This window comes from Mesoplodon mirus (assembly GCF_964341445.2).
Source record: "Mesoplodon mirus genome assembly, chromosome: 7".
In the NCBI taxonomy this organism is placed as follows: Eukaryota; Metazoa; Chordata; class Mammalia; order Artiodactyla; family Ziphiidae; genus Mesoplodon; species Mesoplodon mirus.
Window position 1 is genome coordinate 79569475 of NC_138983.1, and position 18011 is coordinate 79587485.

At 44.7% G+C, this 18011-nt stretch overlaps 1 protein-coding gene and 1 pseudogene across 6 annotated transcripts in view; both read left to right on the plus strand.

Moving 5' to 3' along the window:
• Positions 1 to 18011, plus strand: part of LOC309808828 (centrosomal protein of 78 kDa-like) — a 1511271-nt pseudogene that overhangs the window by 329537 nt on the left and 1163723 nt on the right. The window lies entirely within an intron of this gene.
• Positions 1 to 18011, plus strand: part of LOC309807088 (uncharacterized protein) — a 457860-nt gene that overhangs the window by 86515 nt on the left and 353334 nt on the right. Inside the window, exons 3-4 of one of the 5 annotated variants that reach the window (XR_014294486.1) lie at positions 8064 to 8209; positions 13213 to 13235. The exons of 1 other annotated variant lie outside the window; for it this stretch is intronic. Coding sequence is in view for 1 of the 4 variants with exons in the window: in XM_082626317.1 (XP_082482443.1) it covers positions 8064 to 8068 (5 nt within the window). In the remaining 3 variants the exon portion in view is untranslated. Of the gene's footprint in view, positions 1 to 8063; positions 8337 to 9043; positions 9617 to 13212; positions 13236 to 18011 lie in introns of those variants that run through there. 3 more of the 5 variants (XR_014294487.1, XR_014294488.1, XM_082626317.1) reach the window with 3 other exon arrangements.

Genomic DNA, 18011 nt, shown 5'->3' on the forward strand with positions numbered 1-18011 from the left:
GCTTTCTGCGGCATCAGAGTGTAAATCTCCACAGATGAGAGACTCTTGGACAAGGGAAACTGCAGCGTGCAACTGTCTTCAAGTGATTTTCATGCCCTGACCTCCAGTTGAGAATTATTCCACTCGTGACCCCACGCCCATCCACCAAGCTCCCTGACCCCTGCCTGCCGAGAAGAAACTGCCTCAGCAAGCACTCACTTGGAGAGCCTCCCTAAGGCACACCCTGGCACCTAAGCCTCACAGGCTGTCTCCCAAGACCTGGAGCTGTGTGGACATCCGCTCTGTGAGAAATGCCCCTCAGCCGGCGTACTAGCAGGTAGGGGCCTTCTGCAAGGTAAGTTCTAGGCCCCCAAAGGCCCTTTGTGGACAGGCACTGTGTAAAATATTAGGGCCCCACCTCCTCCTCAGTCCTCCTTTTCCTGATGCTCAGTATAAATCCCCTCTTTCTTTCCTAGCCTCACAAAACAAAACAAAATGCTGGAAAATATCTCTAATGGAATCCTGATACAAACCCATGACACTGGCCCAGAAAGCACCTGCATCTCCGAACAACCCACAGCAGATACGTAACATGGGCCAGGTCCTGCCACCCCTTCCCCAGTGCCCAGAGTCACTGTCATCAGTCAGGAGTTCTGTTCCTAGGGGCTTGGCGTGGTCTGAGAAGTAGGCGCGTGTCCCTTAGATTCTGTCATTTCACAGCCAGTGATGGCTGCAGAGGATTAAACAAGGGCCAGGGAATTGTCATGTTACATTGGTCGTGGGAGTATAGACTGCCTGTGGTCCTTCCCCTTCCAGCTCCCAATAACGGAGAGACAATCTGAGATGCAGGCATAAGCCAGATGCCATGGCGATCAAGTTGTCTGAAACACATCCCTGTTCAGGAGAACAAGGTACACACCACGGTGCACCTAACTAACCGGAACAGATGTCATAGGACGTTTAATAGTAACACAGAAGATCATCTTCCTGATCCTGGGCTACACTCCTTCCCCCTTTAAAAGAGGAAGCAGCCTTCATAGACATTCCACCCGAACCAACCCCACTCCACATCTGTTCCCTGTCCATGAAGGAGTGACATGAAATAGGAACAAACTCTTCCTCTCAAGGCAGCCTGAGGGTCCACCATGAGATACGGGACAAGATGAAGTAGGTCTGAAGTACTGCCATTCCACAAAAGGAAGAACAATTCAGAGCAACTCAGGAACCTGAGCCCTCTCTTGGCTGAAGTTACATGTAACGGTTGCCCATCCCCTGTTGAATCCAAGGCAACAGTTACCTGAACTGACAAGTGAGCTCTGGGCTGGGAGGAGTGGACGAGGTGTGGGCTGCGGCAGTTAGAGTAACCCCCTGCCTAGCTCTCGGAGAGGACACTTCACTGCAGGTGTGGCCACACACAGCCCCATTGAATAGTTTTCTCACCAAGACCATCTCTCCCCACGGCCCCCTGAGATACACTATGCTCCTGTTCAAATCCCTTTGAAAGATATGGTGAGGCAAGCTTCAGGTGCCTCAGGAACACAATACAGCTCTAGGCTTTCCTCATGACCCTCCCTGTGTCACCACCAGGACATCACACACATCCTTACACACACGTTTCAAAGTGGCTTGTCTCCCTTCTAGAAAGAATCAGACTGCTGCCATCCTTTCTCCATTGCCAGGGCAATTCCTCTTGATCCACCTGCAACGACCCCTCCTCCCCAGGGCAGTCTCAGGTTTCTTCAGGCTCCCCAGTCTCCCCAGGTGAAATGTCCTTGTGCGTCCAGTGCTCTCTTCTCCCTCTACTTCAGTCCAGCTGTGTGCCCACAGTTAAGTGTAACGTGTGAACCTGAAGGATGTGAGGATGGCAGGGTCTCTGAGAACACACCCCCAGCCTATAGGCTTACCTCCTATTGAAGCCATCCTGCAGGCTTGGGCACGGACTACTGCTGCCTGGTAGCCTCAATGAGAAAAGTCAAGACCAGGAGCCAGAGAGCGACCTGCTTCAGCAAACGCTCGGGATCCAAGTCAACGAGGGACACGTTTGAAAGTAAACCGGAAAATGCGGGCTGAACCGTTCTGCGGTGGGGGAGGGGCAGAGGGCACGTGGGTCGGGGTGGCGTGCGCTGGGGGGACATTCCACGAGGGCTCTGGCAGGTAGGCAAGAACCGAAAGTTCCTTCCACCTCCCACAGTGGCAACACAATTGGCGTGTGCCTCTTTAGGCAGTTTATAGACTGTTGTTTTGATTCACGGCACCGAGGTTGAACATGACAGTCCCTTCCTTTCACGTCTTTATCCATCAACCTAGGGTTTTTTTTTTTTTTTTTTTTTTGCGGTACGCGGGCCTGTCACTGTTGTGGTCTCTCCCGTTGCGGAGCACATGCTCCGGGCGCGCAGGCTCAGCGGCCATGGCTCACGGTCCCAGCTGATCCGCGGCATGTGGGATCTTCCCAGACCGGGGCACGAACCCGTGTCCCCTGCATCGGCAGGCGGACTCTCAACCACTGCGCCACCAGGGAAGCCCTGGAGCTTTAATAATGAAGGAAAACTTAAATGATTTGCAACCAATAACTTCATACTAGAGGAATGGTGAGGCAAAATATTGTACCCAGGCACTCGAGAAAGGCAGGCTGCCTTGTTGCTTCCTCCCTTTGTTCAGTCATTCAACCAATTATTTACAAGATTCTCACTCATAATTCTGATACAGTATTTGAAGGACTCTTCTCAAGGCCACTGATACAAAAATTGCACTGTGCAAAAATTAGCCAGTCCCAATTCTGCAATCACTTTTGTAATACTTCAAAATCCTACACCCCACAGACAGAGATAATCAAATTAGCCCAAATGTAACTTGGGAAGACCAGTCACAGAAGGGAGTATCTAAAAGTCCTTTGGATCATGATCTCTGACTATTCCTGCACAGAAGGTGGGGGCGGGCATTGACTACTGAGAAAAAACATCTCTGGACATGCATCACAAGCCTCAGAAGACAGTTCCATCTTCCACTCAATCACGAAACATTAAAGAAACGAAGAGATACCATGTTTGTGTCTTGTGGAGTTTTCAAGTCTGCACTTGGAGGCGCTTAGTGCTGTTACATGGGAGGGGTCTTCAGAGGCATCCTGTTGAGTGAGAAATGCTCTAATCTTGCGTTTGACCAGAAAGCGGATCTGATGACTGACGTCTCTTCGGGAAGTTTACAAAGTCAGGTCAGTGAGTCGATCCCGCTACTGTTTTTGTTGTTGTTTTATTGTCAACTGAAATTCTGCAAGATATTATAAAAAAGGAGGGAGGGAAAATAAAATTGTTCCCATACTACCTGTTGAAATTGGCCCAGATGGTCAACTCTTTCTCAAAATTATTTTTTAAAAAACCCCAAAACCGTACAAAGGAAACACCTGTGAACACTGAGAAAAAATATTCTAGTAGAGTAAATGCGTTGGAAAAACTCTAGGAACGGAGTCAGGAGACAGTATCTTAAGAGTGTTTCCCAGGTCTGAAATTCTTTGCTAGCATTGTTCTTTAACGGAAACTTCAGGTGTGCTAGGAAAAAGGACCTACTGTTTTTTGAAAGACATTAACAAGAACCAAGGAACGGCAGTCCAAAGGACATGAAAGTACTTGGCCCAATTTGAGGCCACTGTGCTTACAGCGGAGCTCTCCAGAACTCTTTGTAGCTAAGTGCATGGGTTTCACGAGTGCAATATAAAACTCACGAGTGCACATTTCCCAAGAGCTGGTTTTAAGAAGAGACCGTCACGAAGGTTCCCAGCGAGGAGCGTCGCCAGAGAAGTTCCGCAGCTTGCCCGACCCTCCATTTCTGTCCTCTCCTGCAGAGACCTCCTAGGCCCGCGCACCCCGCGCCTGCACGCCCGCGCACGCCTGTGCACGCCCACTGGGGCGGGGCTCTCGGGCACGCGGATCGCCGTCCTTCAACAGCTCCCGGCGGCTGCTGTGGCAGTTTGCTCCGGAAGACAGGAGCGCATGCGCGAGCGCCGAGGGTGGGGCCCCAATGGCTGTCCGGCGGGGAGGGGCCTGTCATGGCGGCCTGTAGAGTCAATTCTAGGAATCCTGAGGTAAGGGGTACGGGGACTTTTCACCCCTCAGGTGTCACCGCTCTGCCCTGTTGTTCACCCTGTGGGTTATTTGTGCCCTTGTCCATGTAAGGAGACTCCCCACAATGTGGATTCACGCCCCCATAGAGCTCGATTCCCTTGAGATGTTTACCCCAGGATTATCGGCACCACTGGGGAGCCGGCTGCATGAAGGGTTCAGTGATTGCGGGGCCTACAGTGGGGGCTAAATAGTGTGTGCGAGCTATTAAACAGGTGCCGTTCTAGTCTGCGCGTTGTGAAGAGTACAAAAGCTAGAGGGAAGTTCTTGCGAGTTGAAAACCCTCATCTGGTTCCGAAGGTGTAGCTCAGGTGATTGGAAAATGAGTGAAGATGGAAGGAACACACTCATCGTTTCACTAGTGTCTTCCTTCTTATCATAAAAACATCAGTCAACACTTGTGTTCAAACTGCATTCTTTTGTCAGTGATGCGAGCAACTTTGCTGAATGTGGTAATAAACATGTATTTGTAGTCTGGTGTCAAATCATGATTGATTTGCAAGCATAGATGGGGTCTGTACATACTTAATTGGTTGGTGGGAATCTGATAGGTAGTCAAATGTGTGGGTTGGTTTTGTCCGTGGATATTTGTGTTTGAAGGGAGGTCATGCCTGTGTTTTTGTGAGAGTGTGTAAGAGTGAGTGTTGTATTTGGAGGGTGTTGAGATGTGACGCAGGCCTACTCAAGGAGTTGGTGGTTAGGTGTTTATAATTTGGTGTTTGGGGAATATGTTTACATGTGTTTTTTTCACCCATGAATTTGGGGATTTGTGTGTGTGTAATGGTGGATTTGGAAGGATTATCTGCATATGCGTAAGGGCAATGTCAGGAAAAGTAGTGGTGTATATTACTTTGGGTGTCCAGTCTGTTAACTTTGTATATTTGGGGAATGTAGGCTGATCATTTGTGTATTCAGGGCATGTTGTATGGTTATGGGGTGTTTGTGGGTGTGCATTTTCAGGAGCTGTGTATGTATATTTGGATGTGTAGAGGGCAGGTCTGTGACTATTTTATGGGGCTGGTGGATGTTGAATGTGTAGGTATGTTGTGTTTGTATGATCCTGTATTCTGCAAGATGGCAGAGTTCATTCTGCGTGAGAGGTTGGGAATATGGGGTTATGTATACGCCAGTAGTGTGGTACTGTATGTGTATTTGGAACAAAGGGCGTATAGGGTGACATTATTGCCTGTTTGTAGTGTACTGGGTAATTGTGGTTCTATTTGGGACTTGTGGAGAGTTGTGTGTTCAATGAGTTTGTGTGTGTATTCAAGGGGCATGGCCACTTGGAGGAATATTTGCTGAGGCTGTGCATTTGTAATTTTCAGTAGGAGCCTCTTAGGCTTATGTATTTTGGGAAGTGAGTATATGTGTATCTGATAGAGAGGTGGGGTTCTATGTTTCTACAGGGAAGATGGACAATTGCATTTGTATGTATTAGAAATATGTGATACGGGTATTTGTTAGTACTTGCATATGTGTGAGCTGGCTCCCGATAGCTAGGGATAATTTGATATATGGAAGTTGTTTCATAAATGGTTTGCTGGACATATTTCCATGTATCTTACTTGTGTATTCTAATCCGTGTGCGTGTCCATCATCAGGTGCATGCATTATCAGAGTTTGTTCATAAGGTATGGAGTTGTTAGGAGTATTCAAAGTGTATTTCTTTGGAGAACGCTAGGGTGTCTATACATGTGTTTGGTAGGAGTAAGAGGTGGTCTGTCTATATATTCAGGGTGAGGGTAGAAATATATATATACACACACACACACATATACAGTTTGTATGTTGGAGTAGTGGTGGGGAGCTTGTATTCTGGAGAGGTAGCATAATGTATAGTGTTTGGGAGGGGATCCATATGTTCAGGGGTTAGGAATATTTGCATGTGTGTGTCCATAGGTCTGTGAGAATTGTGTATGTATATTAGTAAGCCTGCAGAGGTTGTCGGTGTTTTTCTGTTTTGAGTGTGTCTGAGCATTTGGGGTGTATACTCATGAGTAGTTTGTGGATGTGTGTATTTGTGATTTGTGAGTGTAGCAGGAGGCTTCGAGTCCTCTATGTGTCTATTTCAAAATGTAATGCCTGAAGAATTTAGTGGTGTTGCTTGTATGTGTGTTCTCAGTATTAGTGAGGTGGACTTACATGTACAGTTGACCCTTGAACAACACGGGTTTGAACCACACGGGTCCACTTATAGTGGATTTCTTTTTCAGTAACTACTACAGGACTACTACAGGATCCATGGATGCAGAGCCACTGCATGGAGGGTTGGCGTCCTAACCCCCAAGTTGTTCAAGGGTCAGCTGTATTTGATAAGTATAGATTATTTGTGTCTGTGTGTGTTTTTGAGTTCGTGGGGCTTCTGGGGTATGTATTCTGTGGGATGTGAGAGTTTAGTTTGTGTGTTTGGAAACCAGTGGGCTGTGTAGGTTATGTGTGTGTGCAGGAATCCTGCAGTATATGTATTTTAGGGCTGTGGGATTGCATATGGGTCTTTTTTTGGGTTGCACATGAGACAGTTGTGTACTTGGTGACCCTGTGTGCTTAGGTACTCAGTGTGTACATCTGGATGGCATATTGGTTGCACATGTTTGTTTTCAGGCCCATGTTGTGTGTGTATATATAGTTGTGAGAGTGGAATGTGAATATTCAGGGTGAGTAAGGTTTCATCTGTAAAAATTTAGGTAGTAAGAGGTGGCCTGTTTGTGTATTTATTCAGGGTGAGGGTGTGTGTTCAGGATATATATATATATATATATATATATATATATATATATATATATATATATATATATGTACAAACACAAATGTATCTGTGGTATCCTTTTGGTTATATATCTGTGGTGGGAGTTGAGAGTTCTACTTGGGGTGTAAGTGGATTCTGTGCACATATTCACAGGAAAAGTTATGGGATGTGTCTTGGGAGAGTCAATGGTGCATCTCTCTTCCCAGCTGTGTGTTTAGTGATGTCAGGTGGGTAGCTTGAAATTGGTCATGCTGGGAATATTTATACCATGTAGATACCATAAGTGAAGTCTTTCCCGCCTTTCTCGGAGAGCTTTTTATCAAGCACTTAGCAGCGTACCACTGATGTGCGTGTTTGGATTGTGTATGTATGAAGCAAGAATATTTGGGCATCGGTGGGTATGTATGAGACACTCATGTGAATTGTGAGTGGGGCTTCTGGGGCTATGGGCCCTTGTATATGTGCATTGACCCTGGTAATTGTGAATCATTGCATTGCTCCTATCAGGTTGGTCTGTTCTTTAGGGCCAGAGAATCCCCATAAATGTTGTTGATTCCCAGTAGAAATCATGCAGATGGATACAGGGGTGTCTGTACCTTAGGCAGGTGGACACTCCTTCAGCATTTGTGTGGTCCTAGAGTCTGGGTCCCTAGAAGGGGGCGCCTGGCGGACAGATGGCCATGCAGAGCAGAACCTTCACAGGTGTGTTGTTGGCATGACAGGCAGCAATCAGAAAGTCATGGGGCTTCCTGGATAGGAGGTCAGATGACCAAGGGCTCTCCCAGGAAAACCCCCTGAGAATCAGTTGGACAGCTACAGGCATTCCTGGCTCTTCTGTGGCACAGCGGACGTGCAAGGACACCCTCCACATGGGGTCCAGAGCCATGTGTCCCTGAGCCCAACTGCCCCAGGGTGGTGGGAACTGTTGCATATCAGGCTGGTCAACTGTATCACTAGGTCTCAACCAACCTGTCTCATGGAAACCTAAGTCCTCACGGATAGGCAGGACCTCTAGGGATCACTGAGCTGACAAGGACAGAGGTAGGGAGGCTTTGTCACTGAGGGAGAGTTGGAGACTGAGACCTGGAGAGCCTGGGGAGTCCCACTCTGAGGAGATACGGCTCTGATGTTCCCAAACCCTTTAGACATGTTCTCTGTTCTTTTCTGAAGGCTCAAGATGCTTCTAGCAGTGGGAAGCTTATCTCAGTTTCATGTTTCTCTGATAGGATGAACTGACCCTTTTATTCACTCTTCCACATCGAGCTGCAAACCCATCAGAGGGAACCATGTGATCGTTGTAGCCACCAGCTGACCCCACAGCCACCTTGTGCCTCCCTTGGACCCACCCAAGCATTTCTGAGCCTTCTTTATGGTGAGTCTTGTGGCCTTTTCTCCCTCATTGTGACTCCTCCTGCCAATAAAACATGCTGTGAATGTTAACAAAAGGAAACCTGCACTAGAATTGGAGTCTGGAAGGCCCGTAGAGGGAGCTCTCATGCCGTGCCACTCATCATCAATTACTCCAACAGGAAGAGGTCATTTACTGACCCCAAAGAGGAAGTGCAACCACTTTACTACCCCAGCTGGAGGAGGGAAGACTTCCTTCCTGGCCAGCAACAAAAAGTAGAAAATAGAAATAGCTAATAGAAAATTCCGCAGTTTAGCCAATGAGACGCCGTTGTCACCTGAAGTTTTACTTTCCTCCAGTGAACTTCCATTTTTTCCCTTGATGATGACTTTCTTTCCTTGTCCCACCCTCCTTACTATACAAGTCTTCTGGGACTTCCCTGGTGGTCCAGCAGCCAAGACTTCGCGCTTCCAATGCACGGGGCATGGGTTCGATCCCTGGTCGGGGAACTAAGATTTCCACATGCCATGTGGCCTGGCCAAAAAAAAAGAAAGCCTTCCATGTTGTGTAACCCGTTGGAGTATCTCCCTTTCTATCAGATGAGATGCTGCCTGATTCATGAATCGTTTAATAAGGCCAATTTATTCAAAATTCAAAGTAAATCTTCCAATTTACTCCGTTAAATTTTGTTTTTTAATACATTGGGGGCATGCAGAGGTGGCCACTAACAGTTTAATATGTATCCCTCCAGAAATGTTCTGTATAAAAATATGTATGTGCACTTTTCTAAAATCCACTCTTATGATTGCTACTGCTAACAAGATGATTTTATGATTAAATGCTTATCTTTTTAAAAAGAAAAAGGTAAATATATTGGTGGCAGTGATGGGATCTGAAGCAAATTTCTGATAACATTTGGGACAAGGAGAAACAGGTGTGGTGCCCACAACTCCTTTGAGTTCACTGTCTTTCTTGCCATTCCTGAAGGTTGTTGGTAAGCTCCTCTTGGTTTGAGCTCCATTCTCTTTGCGTTTGTGCTCCCAATCTAACTGGCTTTCCTTTACAGGGCAGGTCAGTTTGGCTGGTAGAGGATTCTCCTTGAGGCCAAACCCCTAGCCTTTCAGATGGAAATTCCCAGGACACAGTAACATCTCTTGGTTATTGCCAGTATATTTTGGAGTGGTAAACCATAGCCCCTAATTTTGTTCCCTGGATTCCACACTGGGCACTGCTGACAGTGTAGTCTGCACTTGCCCATCTGTTTGGAATCAGCCCCCAGTTTCCATGCTTGGAGCTGTTGGTGGTGGCTATAGTTCTCCATTTTGTTTGGAATCAGTTTGCAGTCCCCCTTCCTTGGGATTTGCCGTTTGGATCTTTTTCCTCAGTCCAAGGATCCCTGGGAATCGGTGGTGGTGCATACCAGGCCTTCTTTTGTCCAGGACATAGTAACATTTCTTTGTTACTGCAGATACATTAAGGCGCAGGTTTTTTGTGTGTTCTTTTGGGTTGACAAAGGCTAGCTAAGGAAATGAGATCCTTTATCGCCAAAGAGTTGAGAATGCCAGCTTCTGGCACACCTGCTTATTTTATATTTAAGAACTATGGTCCTGGAGGTTGTAGATATTTAGAAAGATGGAAAAATTATACTAATATTGATCTAGAATTACAGTGGTCATTGTGGGGCATGTTCCAGTTAGACAAGATTGTACATTTAAGGAAAACACTAGAGAGCAAGGGTTCACAGATTGCACAGGGAGAATGAGATGCCTGCTTTACTTGGTATGTAAAAGTTTACAGACGGTTTCAAGATTCCAAAATAGCTTCGTTGAGAGACTTAGAACAAAAAGCTAATGAAAAATTAAAGAGACAAAAGGTACCTGAAACAAAAGACCATAGGACGGATGTGACTGCAGATTTAACTCCTACTGTCCCCCCCTTTCCTTTTTCACCTGAGTACTCTTGTTTTACTCATTTTCTGTCTGAAATACTTTTCTATTCCAAAAAGAATATTTAACAATTGCCATTTAAAGTAAAACTACCTGAGATTGCAGGTGAGCCCCCTCAGGTGTCCTTTACCCCTTGGTCAAAGACTGAACTGAGAGCTGTAGTCAAAGAATTCTCTAAACCTTGGAGGAACCCCCAACATTTTTTAAAGACTTTAGAGTCACTGTCAGGGCGTATGTCCCCAAACTGCTAGATCTTTATCCACTTGTACACATGTTGGTAGGACTGGGGGAAGCCCCAGAATGGATGTGGGAAGCAAAATGACATAATCCCTAGGATGATATTCAAGATCCTCAACCTAAAAAGGCTTGCAGAATAACAACTAACCTTTTATAAGCTATTCCTAAAATCTTCCCTGCTCACACTTCGTCTATTATTAATTGACCTAATAATGATTGCTCTATTATTCACTCATACAAACAAAAGAGGGGTGAATCTGTGGAAGACTTTAGAGCCAGTTTGGAAGCTCTCTTTTTACAGCAGTTGGTGTTCCAAGGAATAAAAAGGCCACTCAGCCTGCTTTAACTGCCCTCTTTGTAAGTGGATTATCTTCTGAGATTAGTGGATTGATAAAAGGGCAGAAAAGAGGGTGGGAGGCTATAGGCCTGACTGAACTCGTGACTATAGCTGAGCATTTTGAAAGGACCTTGGAGCAAGATCACAAACAGAAATCCACCAAGCTCATAGCCTTACAGTTACAACAGCTCTAAGGCAAGGGACACAAAATGACACCTGGGCCTCCCCCATTACAACTTCCTAGGGGTCCATGATCAATTTGATGACCCAAAGTTGATGTTTCATTTGTAATCAGTGAGGACACTGGAAAAAGAGGTGTCCTCAAAAGTCCTATGAAAACTCTTCACAAATGCTCTCATATCTGTCTCAAAGGGAGGGCCCCCCCGACCCTCTCCCCTAGTTGGCAGAACTCCAGAGGTTCTCTGGTAAACTATTACCAGCAATGACCTTAAACAGCCCAGAGGAAAATATAATGAAAAACTGCCAAATTTTAGTTGATACTGGAGCTATGCTTTCTACTTTAAACCCCACTCTCATATTTTACTTTGAAATCTACATTAAACTCTAATCCTAACTGTAAACATAATTACCTAACCCTTTAACACCCTACCCCTAGCCCTAACCAGAGCTGTGCTTTCTACTCTAAATCCCACCCTCAAAGAACAACAGGTCCCTCTGAGTAAAGAGGATGTTTCCATAGTGGGAGTACCTAATACAGTTCAGAGAGAATTTTTATCTCAACCAAGATTCCTTTCTGCTATGCAGTATAGCCCCAGTTAATCTATTCAGTAGAGATCTCTTTTCTAACTTCAAAGGGCCAGTACATTTTGCCTCCAGTGGAGATCTCACCTTAAAATTTCCTGATCAACGTGAACCTGATCAGTTATGTTCCTTACAATCTGTCCTGGACCTAAAAGCGGAAGTTCAACAAAAGTTCCCTAATTGGATGGAGATGCCTGCAAATTTGGGGGCTACTTCTGACAGTGTTAACATGAGAAGAATAAAAAAATGCAAACCTATAAAGATTCAGATAGATGTAGCTAAGCCTCTCCCTAGGTTTCCTCAACAGCTATTAAAGCCTGCGGTCATACAAGGTCCCATAGCTATTGTAGAAGACCTAATTGCCCAGGAGGTAATCATTCCTGTACTCGTCCCTGCAGCATGCCAATCTTGCCTGGTTGGAAACCTGGCAGGATGGCGATTTGTCCAGGACTTGGGAGCTGTTAATAAAAATAGTTTTCCCCTGTTTTCCTGTTGTTCCAAACCTAGCCACCCTTCTGTCACAAGCTTCAACTGACTTGAAATGGTTTACAGTTGGAGACCTTTCTTCAGCATCCCGGAGACCCAACAGCCAATATCTACATGGCTTTACTTGGAACAATCAACAATATACCTGCACTTCTATGCCTCAAGGGTTCACTGGGACTCCTTCTTTTTTCCTCCCAAGTACTTCACCAAGATTTAAGTACCCTCTAGTTCCCTGAGAAATCAGCCTTTTCACCATATGGAGATAACCTCCTGCTGTACTCAGCTACTGTAAAGGTTCCATAAGGCATTCATAAAAGATTCCATTTATTTGCTGCAACAGTTAGCTGAGAAAGAACACAAAGGAAAAATTACAATTATCCGTAGACACTGTTCATTACCTAGGACGTAATCTAAGCACTGAAGGAATGCAGCTATCTCCAGAGAGAATTAGGCTGATACAGGAACTTCCTAGACTCACAACTAAGTGCTAGCATTGTGGATTTCTAGGTTTAGCTGGTTATTGCAAGCTCTAGGTTCCAAATTTTTCTGTTACCTCTTCCACTCTGTGAACTTATTAAAGATTTGGTTCCTGAACCCTTTGCTTGGGAAGATAAACACAAGCAGGTTTTTATAAGGCTAAAACAAGCAGTGCAGGAGCTGCCTGCCTTAGGGTTGCCCAAATGATCAGGTTCAGGTTGATCCGGAAACTTTTTTTTTTTTTTTTTTTTTTTGCGGTACGCGGGCCTCTCACTGTTGTGGCCTCTCCCGTTGCGGAGCACAGGCTCCGGACACGCAGGCTCAGCGGCCATGGCTCACAGGCCCAGCCGCTCTGCGGCATGTGGGATCTTCCCGGACCGGGGCACGAACCCGTGTCCCCTGCATCGGCAGGTGAACTGTCAACCACTGCGCCACCTGGGAAGCCCGATCCGGATACTTTAAGGTGAGATCTCCACTGGAGGCAAAGTATATTAGCCCTTTTAAGTTCGAAAAGAGATCTCTACTTAATAGATTAACCTTAGGTTATTCAAAACCTTTTACTTTATTTGTGCATGAAAGGCATAATCAGGCCGCGCAGAACTGTGTGAGCATGGTGGTAAACATAGGCCTATTGCCTGTTATAGCATACAACTTGATTCAGTTGCTTTTGCCCGTCTCAGGTGTCTTAAGGTTATAGCTGCAACTGCAAATTTAGTGGAAGCCTTGGCAGATTTGACTCTAGAAAATGAAGTTTATTTGCAAACTCCACACCTTGTCCACAGTCTTCTTAACGCTGAATTGACATTTCTCTGCAAGTATCACTAGATTAACTTCCTGTGAAATCCTGCTTTCACCACCTCATCTTTAAACGTTACAACATTCTCAATCCTGCTACACTACTACCTCTGTCTCACAAAGGTGAGGGCCGTGACTGCCAGGTAACAGTGTCCCATGGGAATTCCCTGGTAGTCCATTGGTTAGGACTCCGAGCTACCACTGCAGGGAGCGCGGGTTGGATCTCTGGTCGAGGAACTAAGATCCCACGAGCCACATGGCGCGGCCCAAAACAAAAACAAAACAAACAAACAGAAAACAGTGTCCCATTTTGTGACACCGTGTCCTGAGTAAAGATGTTACCAAGTCCAAGGTTGCTCTGCTTGCCGCACGACAGGCCATAAATCGGAGATGAGGTGTTGAGGCAAGGAATATGAGTTTATTCAGAAAGCCTGCAGACCGAGAAGATGGCAGAGTAAAGTCTCAAAATAACCATCTTATCGGGGTTTGGGTGCCAGTTTCTTTTATAATACAGAGATGGGGAGGAGATGAGGAGGTAAAGTAAGAAGGCCATAAGTTTTGCGAATAGCCCCTGGAATGGCCAGCCTCGGGGAGGAGATGTGTTAATTTCTTCTTAATTGTAGCCATCCACAGGTGGAAGGAGTCCATATGTTTCCCTGAACAAAGGCACTTTGGTTTAACATTCAGACAGAGGGACAGGGTTCCCCGAGGCAGGCCATTATGTACAGGTACAGACAGTATCCTTTTAGTGAACAAAAGCAGCAGAAGGCAAAGGTTACAGTAAAAGGAACAGATCCCATGTGGAGTCCGATATGGCTCTTCCCTGTTACAATTCCCTACTGTCAATGTCCATTCCACAGTCTTGTGGATAAAAGGGGGTGACGGCCCTTCTAATTGCTTCATCAGATGGATCTTTCCGGGAGTGTCCACCATTGGTGCCAGTGTTCCAAACGTTGGGTTTTTGTTTTTTTTGTTCCTCTCTGGAAAGTGTGTCCTTTACACCTGTAGCCTTAAAAAAATATTCTCAGCCTAAAAGTTGAGAGTTACGATCTCTTTGATGGGAATTTTGAGGGCTTCAAGCCTGGGAGGCAGCATCTCAAGTTAAGGAATTCAGCGCTTTTCCATGTACAGGAAGATGCAAGAGTCTGGGCTCACTGAACTCATTCATTTGATATGTACCTCAGCTGTCCGGGGCCTGTATCCTATATCCTCACATCCTGAGTTTCGTCAGGGCTCACCGGCTCACGTTGGGGGGCTGCAGTCGCTAATGACTGATGTGTCAGGAAATATTCCATTTCTCAGATCCTCTCCTCTTGGTCAGGATTTTGACCAATATTTGGGAGACATTTCAGGATCAAATTTTGTCCCACGGCGCTGGGAGGCTCATCCCTGGTCAGGGGAGAATTCTTGATATGCCACTCCAGGTGCTAGTTTTTGGATTAGGCCCTATTGCTAATTAAAGATCTTCTGGATCCTCTATCTAATTATGATCCAGGAGACATTTTCCCTTGTTGCTTCCTCCTGTACCTAGAATCACACTATTACAATTATTTCATGTTATAAATGTGGTCTATTTCCTCAAGATGTTTAGCCATTGAAGTATTGTTGGAGGCCTGGTTCCATAGTGGGCACTGTAAGAGACACCAATCTTATAAAGTAGACAGGATATAAGTAATGCAGCTAGTAACGTTAACAAAGACACAGTACAGCAGGGAGACACAAAGAGCAAACAATCTGGAAACAAAGAACAATGATCAGTATAACTACTTGTAATCCAATTGCAATAGCGAGCGACCAGAGGTACCATAACTGATTTAGTGAGCCATCCGCTGTTTCAGTGTACCAGCGGTGCGGACTTAGACGTGCATGGCTTAATCTTTGAGACAAGCATATGCTACTGGCAGGATCACCCAGGTAGAGAGAAAAAGATAAATGTTTCAATTCTGCTTACAAGGGTATAATTTAACAAATGACTGTAAATCATAATGAGTTTAAGGGGAGCGTTTTGCTTACACCTGGAAAACACAGATTGAAAACAGTCATTTTTCAGATAGAAACCATAAAAATTATAACCATAATTATAACCAAAATTATAACCAAAATTATAACCCTTTTACCCAGGCATGTGCAACTAATCGTTTTTGTTAACAGCTTTATGAAGCCATCAGGTTTCCCATTAGAATTCTTCAAGTTCTTACCCAGTTCACCTTTATGGTTTGAAAATCAGAAACTTGTATTTATCCAAAGGTCCTTTCTATAAACCTTCTTGAAGAGGAAGCATTTTTGCAAAGGCATCAGAGTGAAACCATGACTGTGTACAATGGTGAAAGACTTAAGAAGGCACGTGTAAATCTGATTACAGTGCAATTGAGAAAGTAACGTGGTTACTGCGGTGACATGCAACACTTTCAGCTAATAAAGAGAATTCTGACTGGTAACGTTTTACCAGGACATACCAAATTTTAGGAACTCCATATAATCTGTAGAATACCTGTGTCATTTGGCATACAATAGAACCTAAGAAGATTTATTGCTTATTTGACAACACTTTCCGTGTCATTCAACATAATTAGTTAATATCTCTCTTTGGGGTGTTTCAGGGGCCCTTTGAAGCACCCCAAAGTTAGCTAGAGGTCAAAGGAACTTCATTATAATTTGAGTTGGGAAGTTTTGTCAAAAAAATAAGAAAAGGGTTTAAAACAGATAGGATGCCATGTCACTGTGAAACAATAGTTATTCACTTAGCCAAAGTAACAATAAAAGATTTCAAAAGCAAGTACAGAACAGATCTCTTAAAAGGTAGAAAAACTTAAAATCTGGTATCAAAGGCAGTCCAAAATCTTAAGAAACCTTGTCTTCTTAACAGAGAGAAAAGCGAAATTCAAGTTGTGCACCAGCTTACTTTTAAAATGTATTTATTTACCCAATTAAACTTATTTTAAACTTAGTCCTGACCACGTACAGAACTCTTTTTTTCAGGGTCCACTTTCCATAAACCTTTTGTCACTTACTTTAGCACAATTCTGACTTTCAAGTGGTCAAATATGTGGAGAGATTAATTTTAGATAGACCTTCCTAAAAGATAAGTATTTTAAAAAGTTCACCTAAAGCTCTTACCTCATTTGCATTTTCTTTCCTTAAAAGTTTCTTCACATCAAGTTATTTCCTTGCTGACAAATTTGCAACAGATATAACAAGATTTTATTTAGCTTATATTAAACCTAGGCACAATAAAAGTATTATACTTAATGTTGATGACTCTAACAGCATGTCTATATTAATTAGATCAACAAACGAACGTTAATACCAGGTCTTAATTAATACTGAATATTTCCCAGTTCACATGAACCTGAAGCTCATGTAGCTCAGTTTCTCTTGTATTTAGAATAGTTTGGTGTGTAAGTGCTTACTTTTCTTTAAGCCAATTAAATAGAGCTCATCCACAAATCAACCTCAGCAATGTTATCCAAAGACAAAGACACATACAAGGACACAAACATACAGAGACGTCATGGTTGTCATTTCAGAATTTCAGCACTGAGTCAGGTACAGCCATGTGAAGCCCATCAGTTTACAAAAAGAGGTTGGATTCAAATTAGGTTTCTGGCAGATGGAACAAATCCAACTCACTTGTCTAGATGGCTGAATTTTTACAGAAAAGACACTTAGGTTTTTTATTTATCCTTGATAAGTCAGTTTCTAAATTACTTTACCCTCTTTCAAAAGGGTGCATTTTAGAAAGATGGCAGAGATGAGAGTTCCTGAGAAGACCAGAAAGGACATTTGCATCTCAAAGATACAGGCAAGTTTTTCCTAGGATGACTTTGTTTCCCCTTTGTTTAATATTTACAAGCCTCTTAAGATAAACGGAGGGTTTGGGGAGTGGTATCTATTGGAGAGTCAATCAACTCGTTCCCCACTGTCAAAGTTCCCCGGGGCTCCTGTGGGGAAATTAGAATCGGACGCCTCAAGGCCAAGGGAGTCCCCTGGCCTCTTATAGGATGTCCGCACAAGGGAACTTGCCCTGCTGTGGATGTGGCTCCCAGTCCAAATTGGGTGGCTTGTGGAGTCTTAGATGGTGATACTAAATCAGGCTCCTGTCCCCTGGGGGTTAACACAGAAACTTCTATTTGATCCCCGTGGGTAGGGGAAACAGGAGGTGGTGAATATGATGGCGGCATGGGGGGAGGGTGGGCAGGTGGAACAACTGCGGGTGCAGCTTGCTGTTTTGCAAAACACTTCTAACTGCGAGATCCTATAAAAATTGAGTGAGCCATTTAGGGGCTACCGCCCTTGTGATCCTATATTTTGGGTCCACACCCTATTACAATAGTATACATGTCTTTCTTAGTCATAGGCTCAGGGCTATGTTACACCCATTTATCTACTATAGGCCCCACCCAAAGGGCTCTCCTTCAGGGTTGATGGAGTATTTCCCATTTTGTACACCCAAACGCAAAAGACGCAAACAAATTCTGGCATCAGTGCACACAAAACCAAGACCAAAACCAAGGAACCAGTTCCCAAATCGGTTCTGAGGGGGTGTAGTGGTGTAGAGAGCAGCCGTCTGGTGCAGAAGCCCACAGGCAGCTAGGAGGAGCTGTGTTAGTCCAAAGGGTCCGGGACACATAGTCCATTCTCAGCCCAGAAGGAGCAGCCAGGGGGAACCAGTGAGAGGGCTTGACTAATTGAGCTTTGTGCCTGCTATAAAGCTTATTGTTTAGCTCTTGGCCAGTAAACTATGGAGGGTTTGTACGTGGCTGCATAAATGGGTCTAAGAATGATG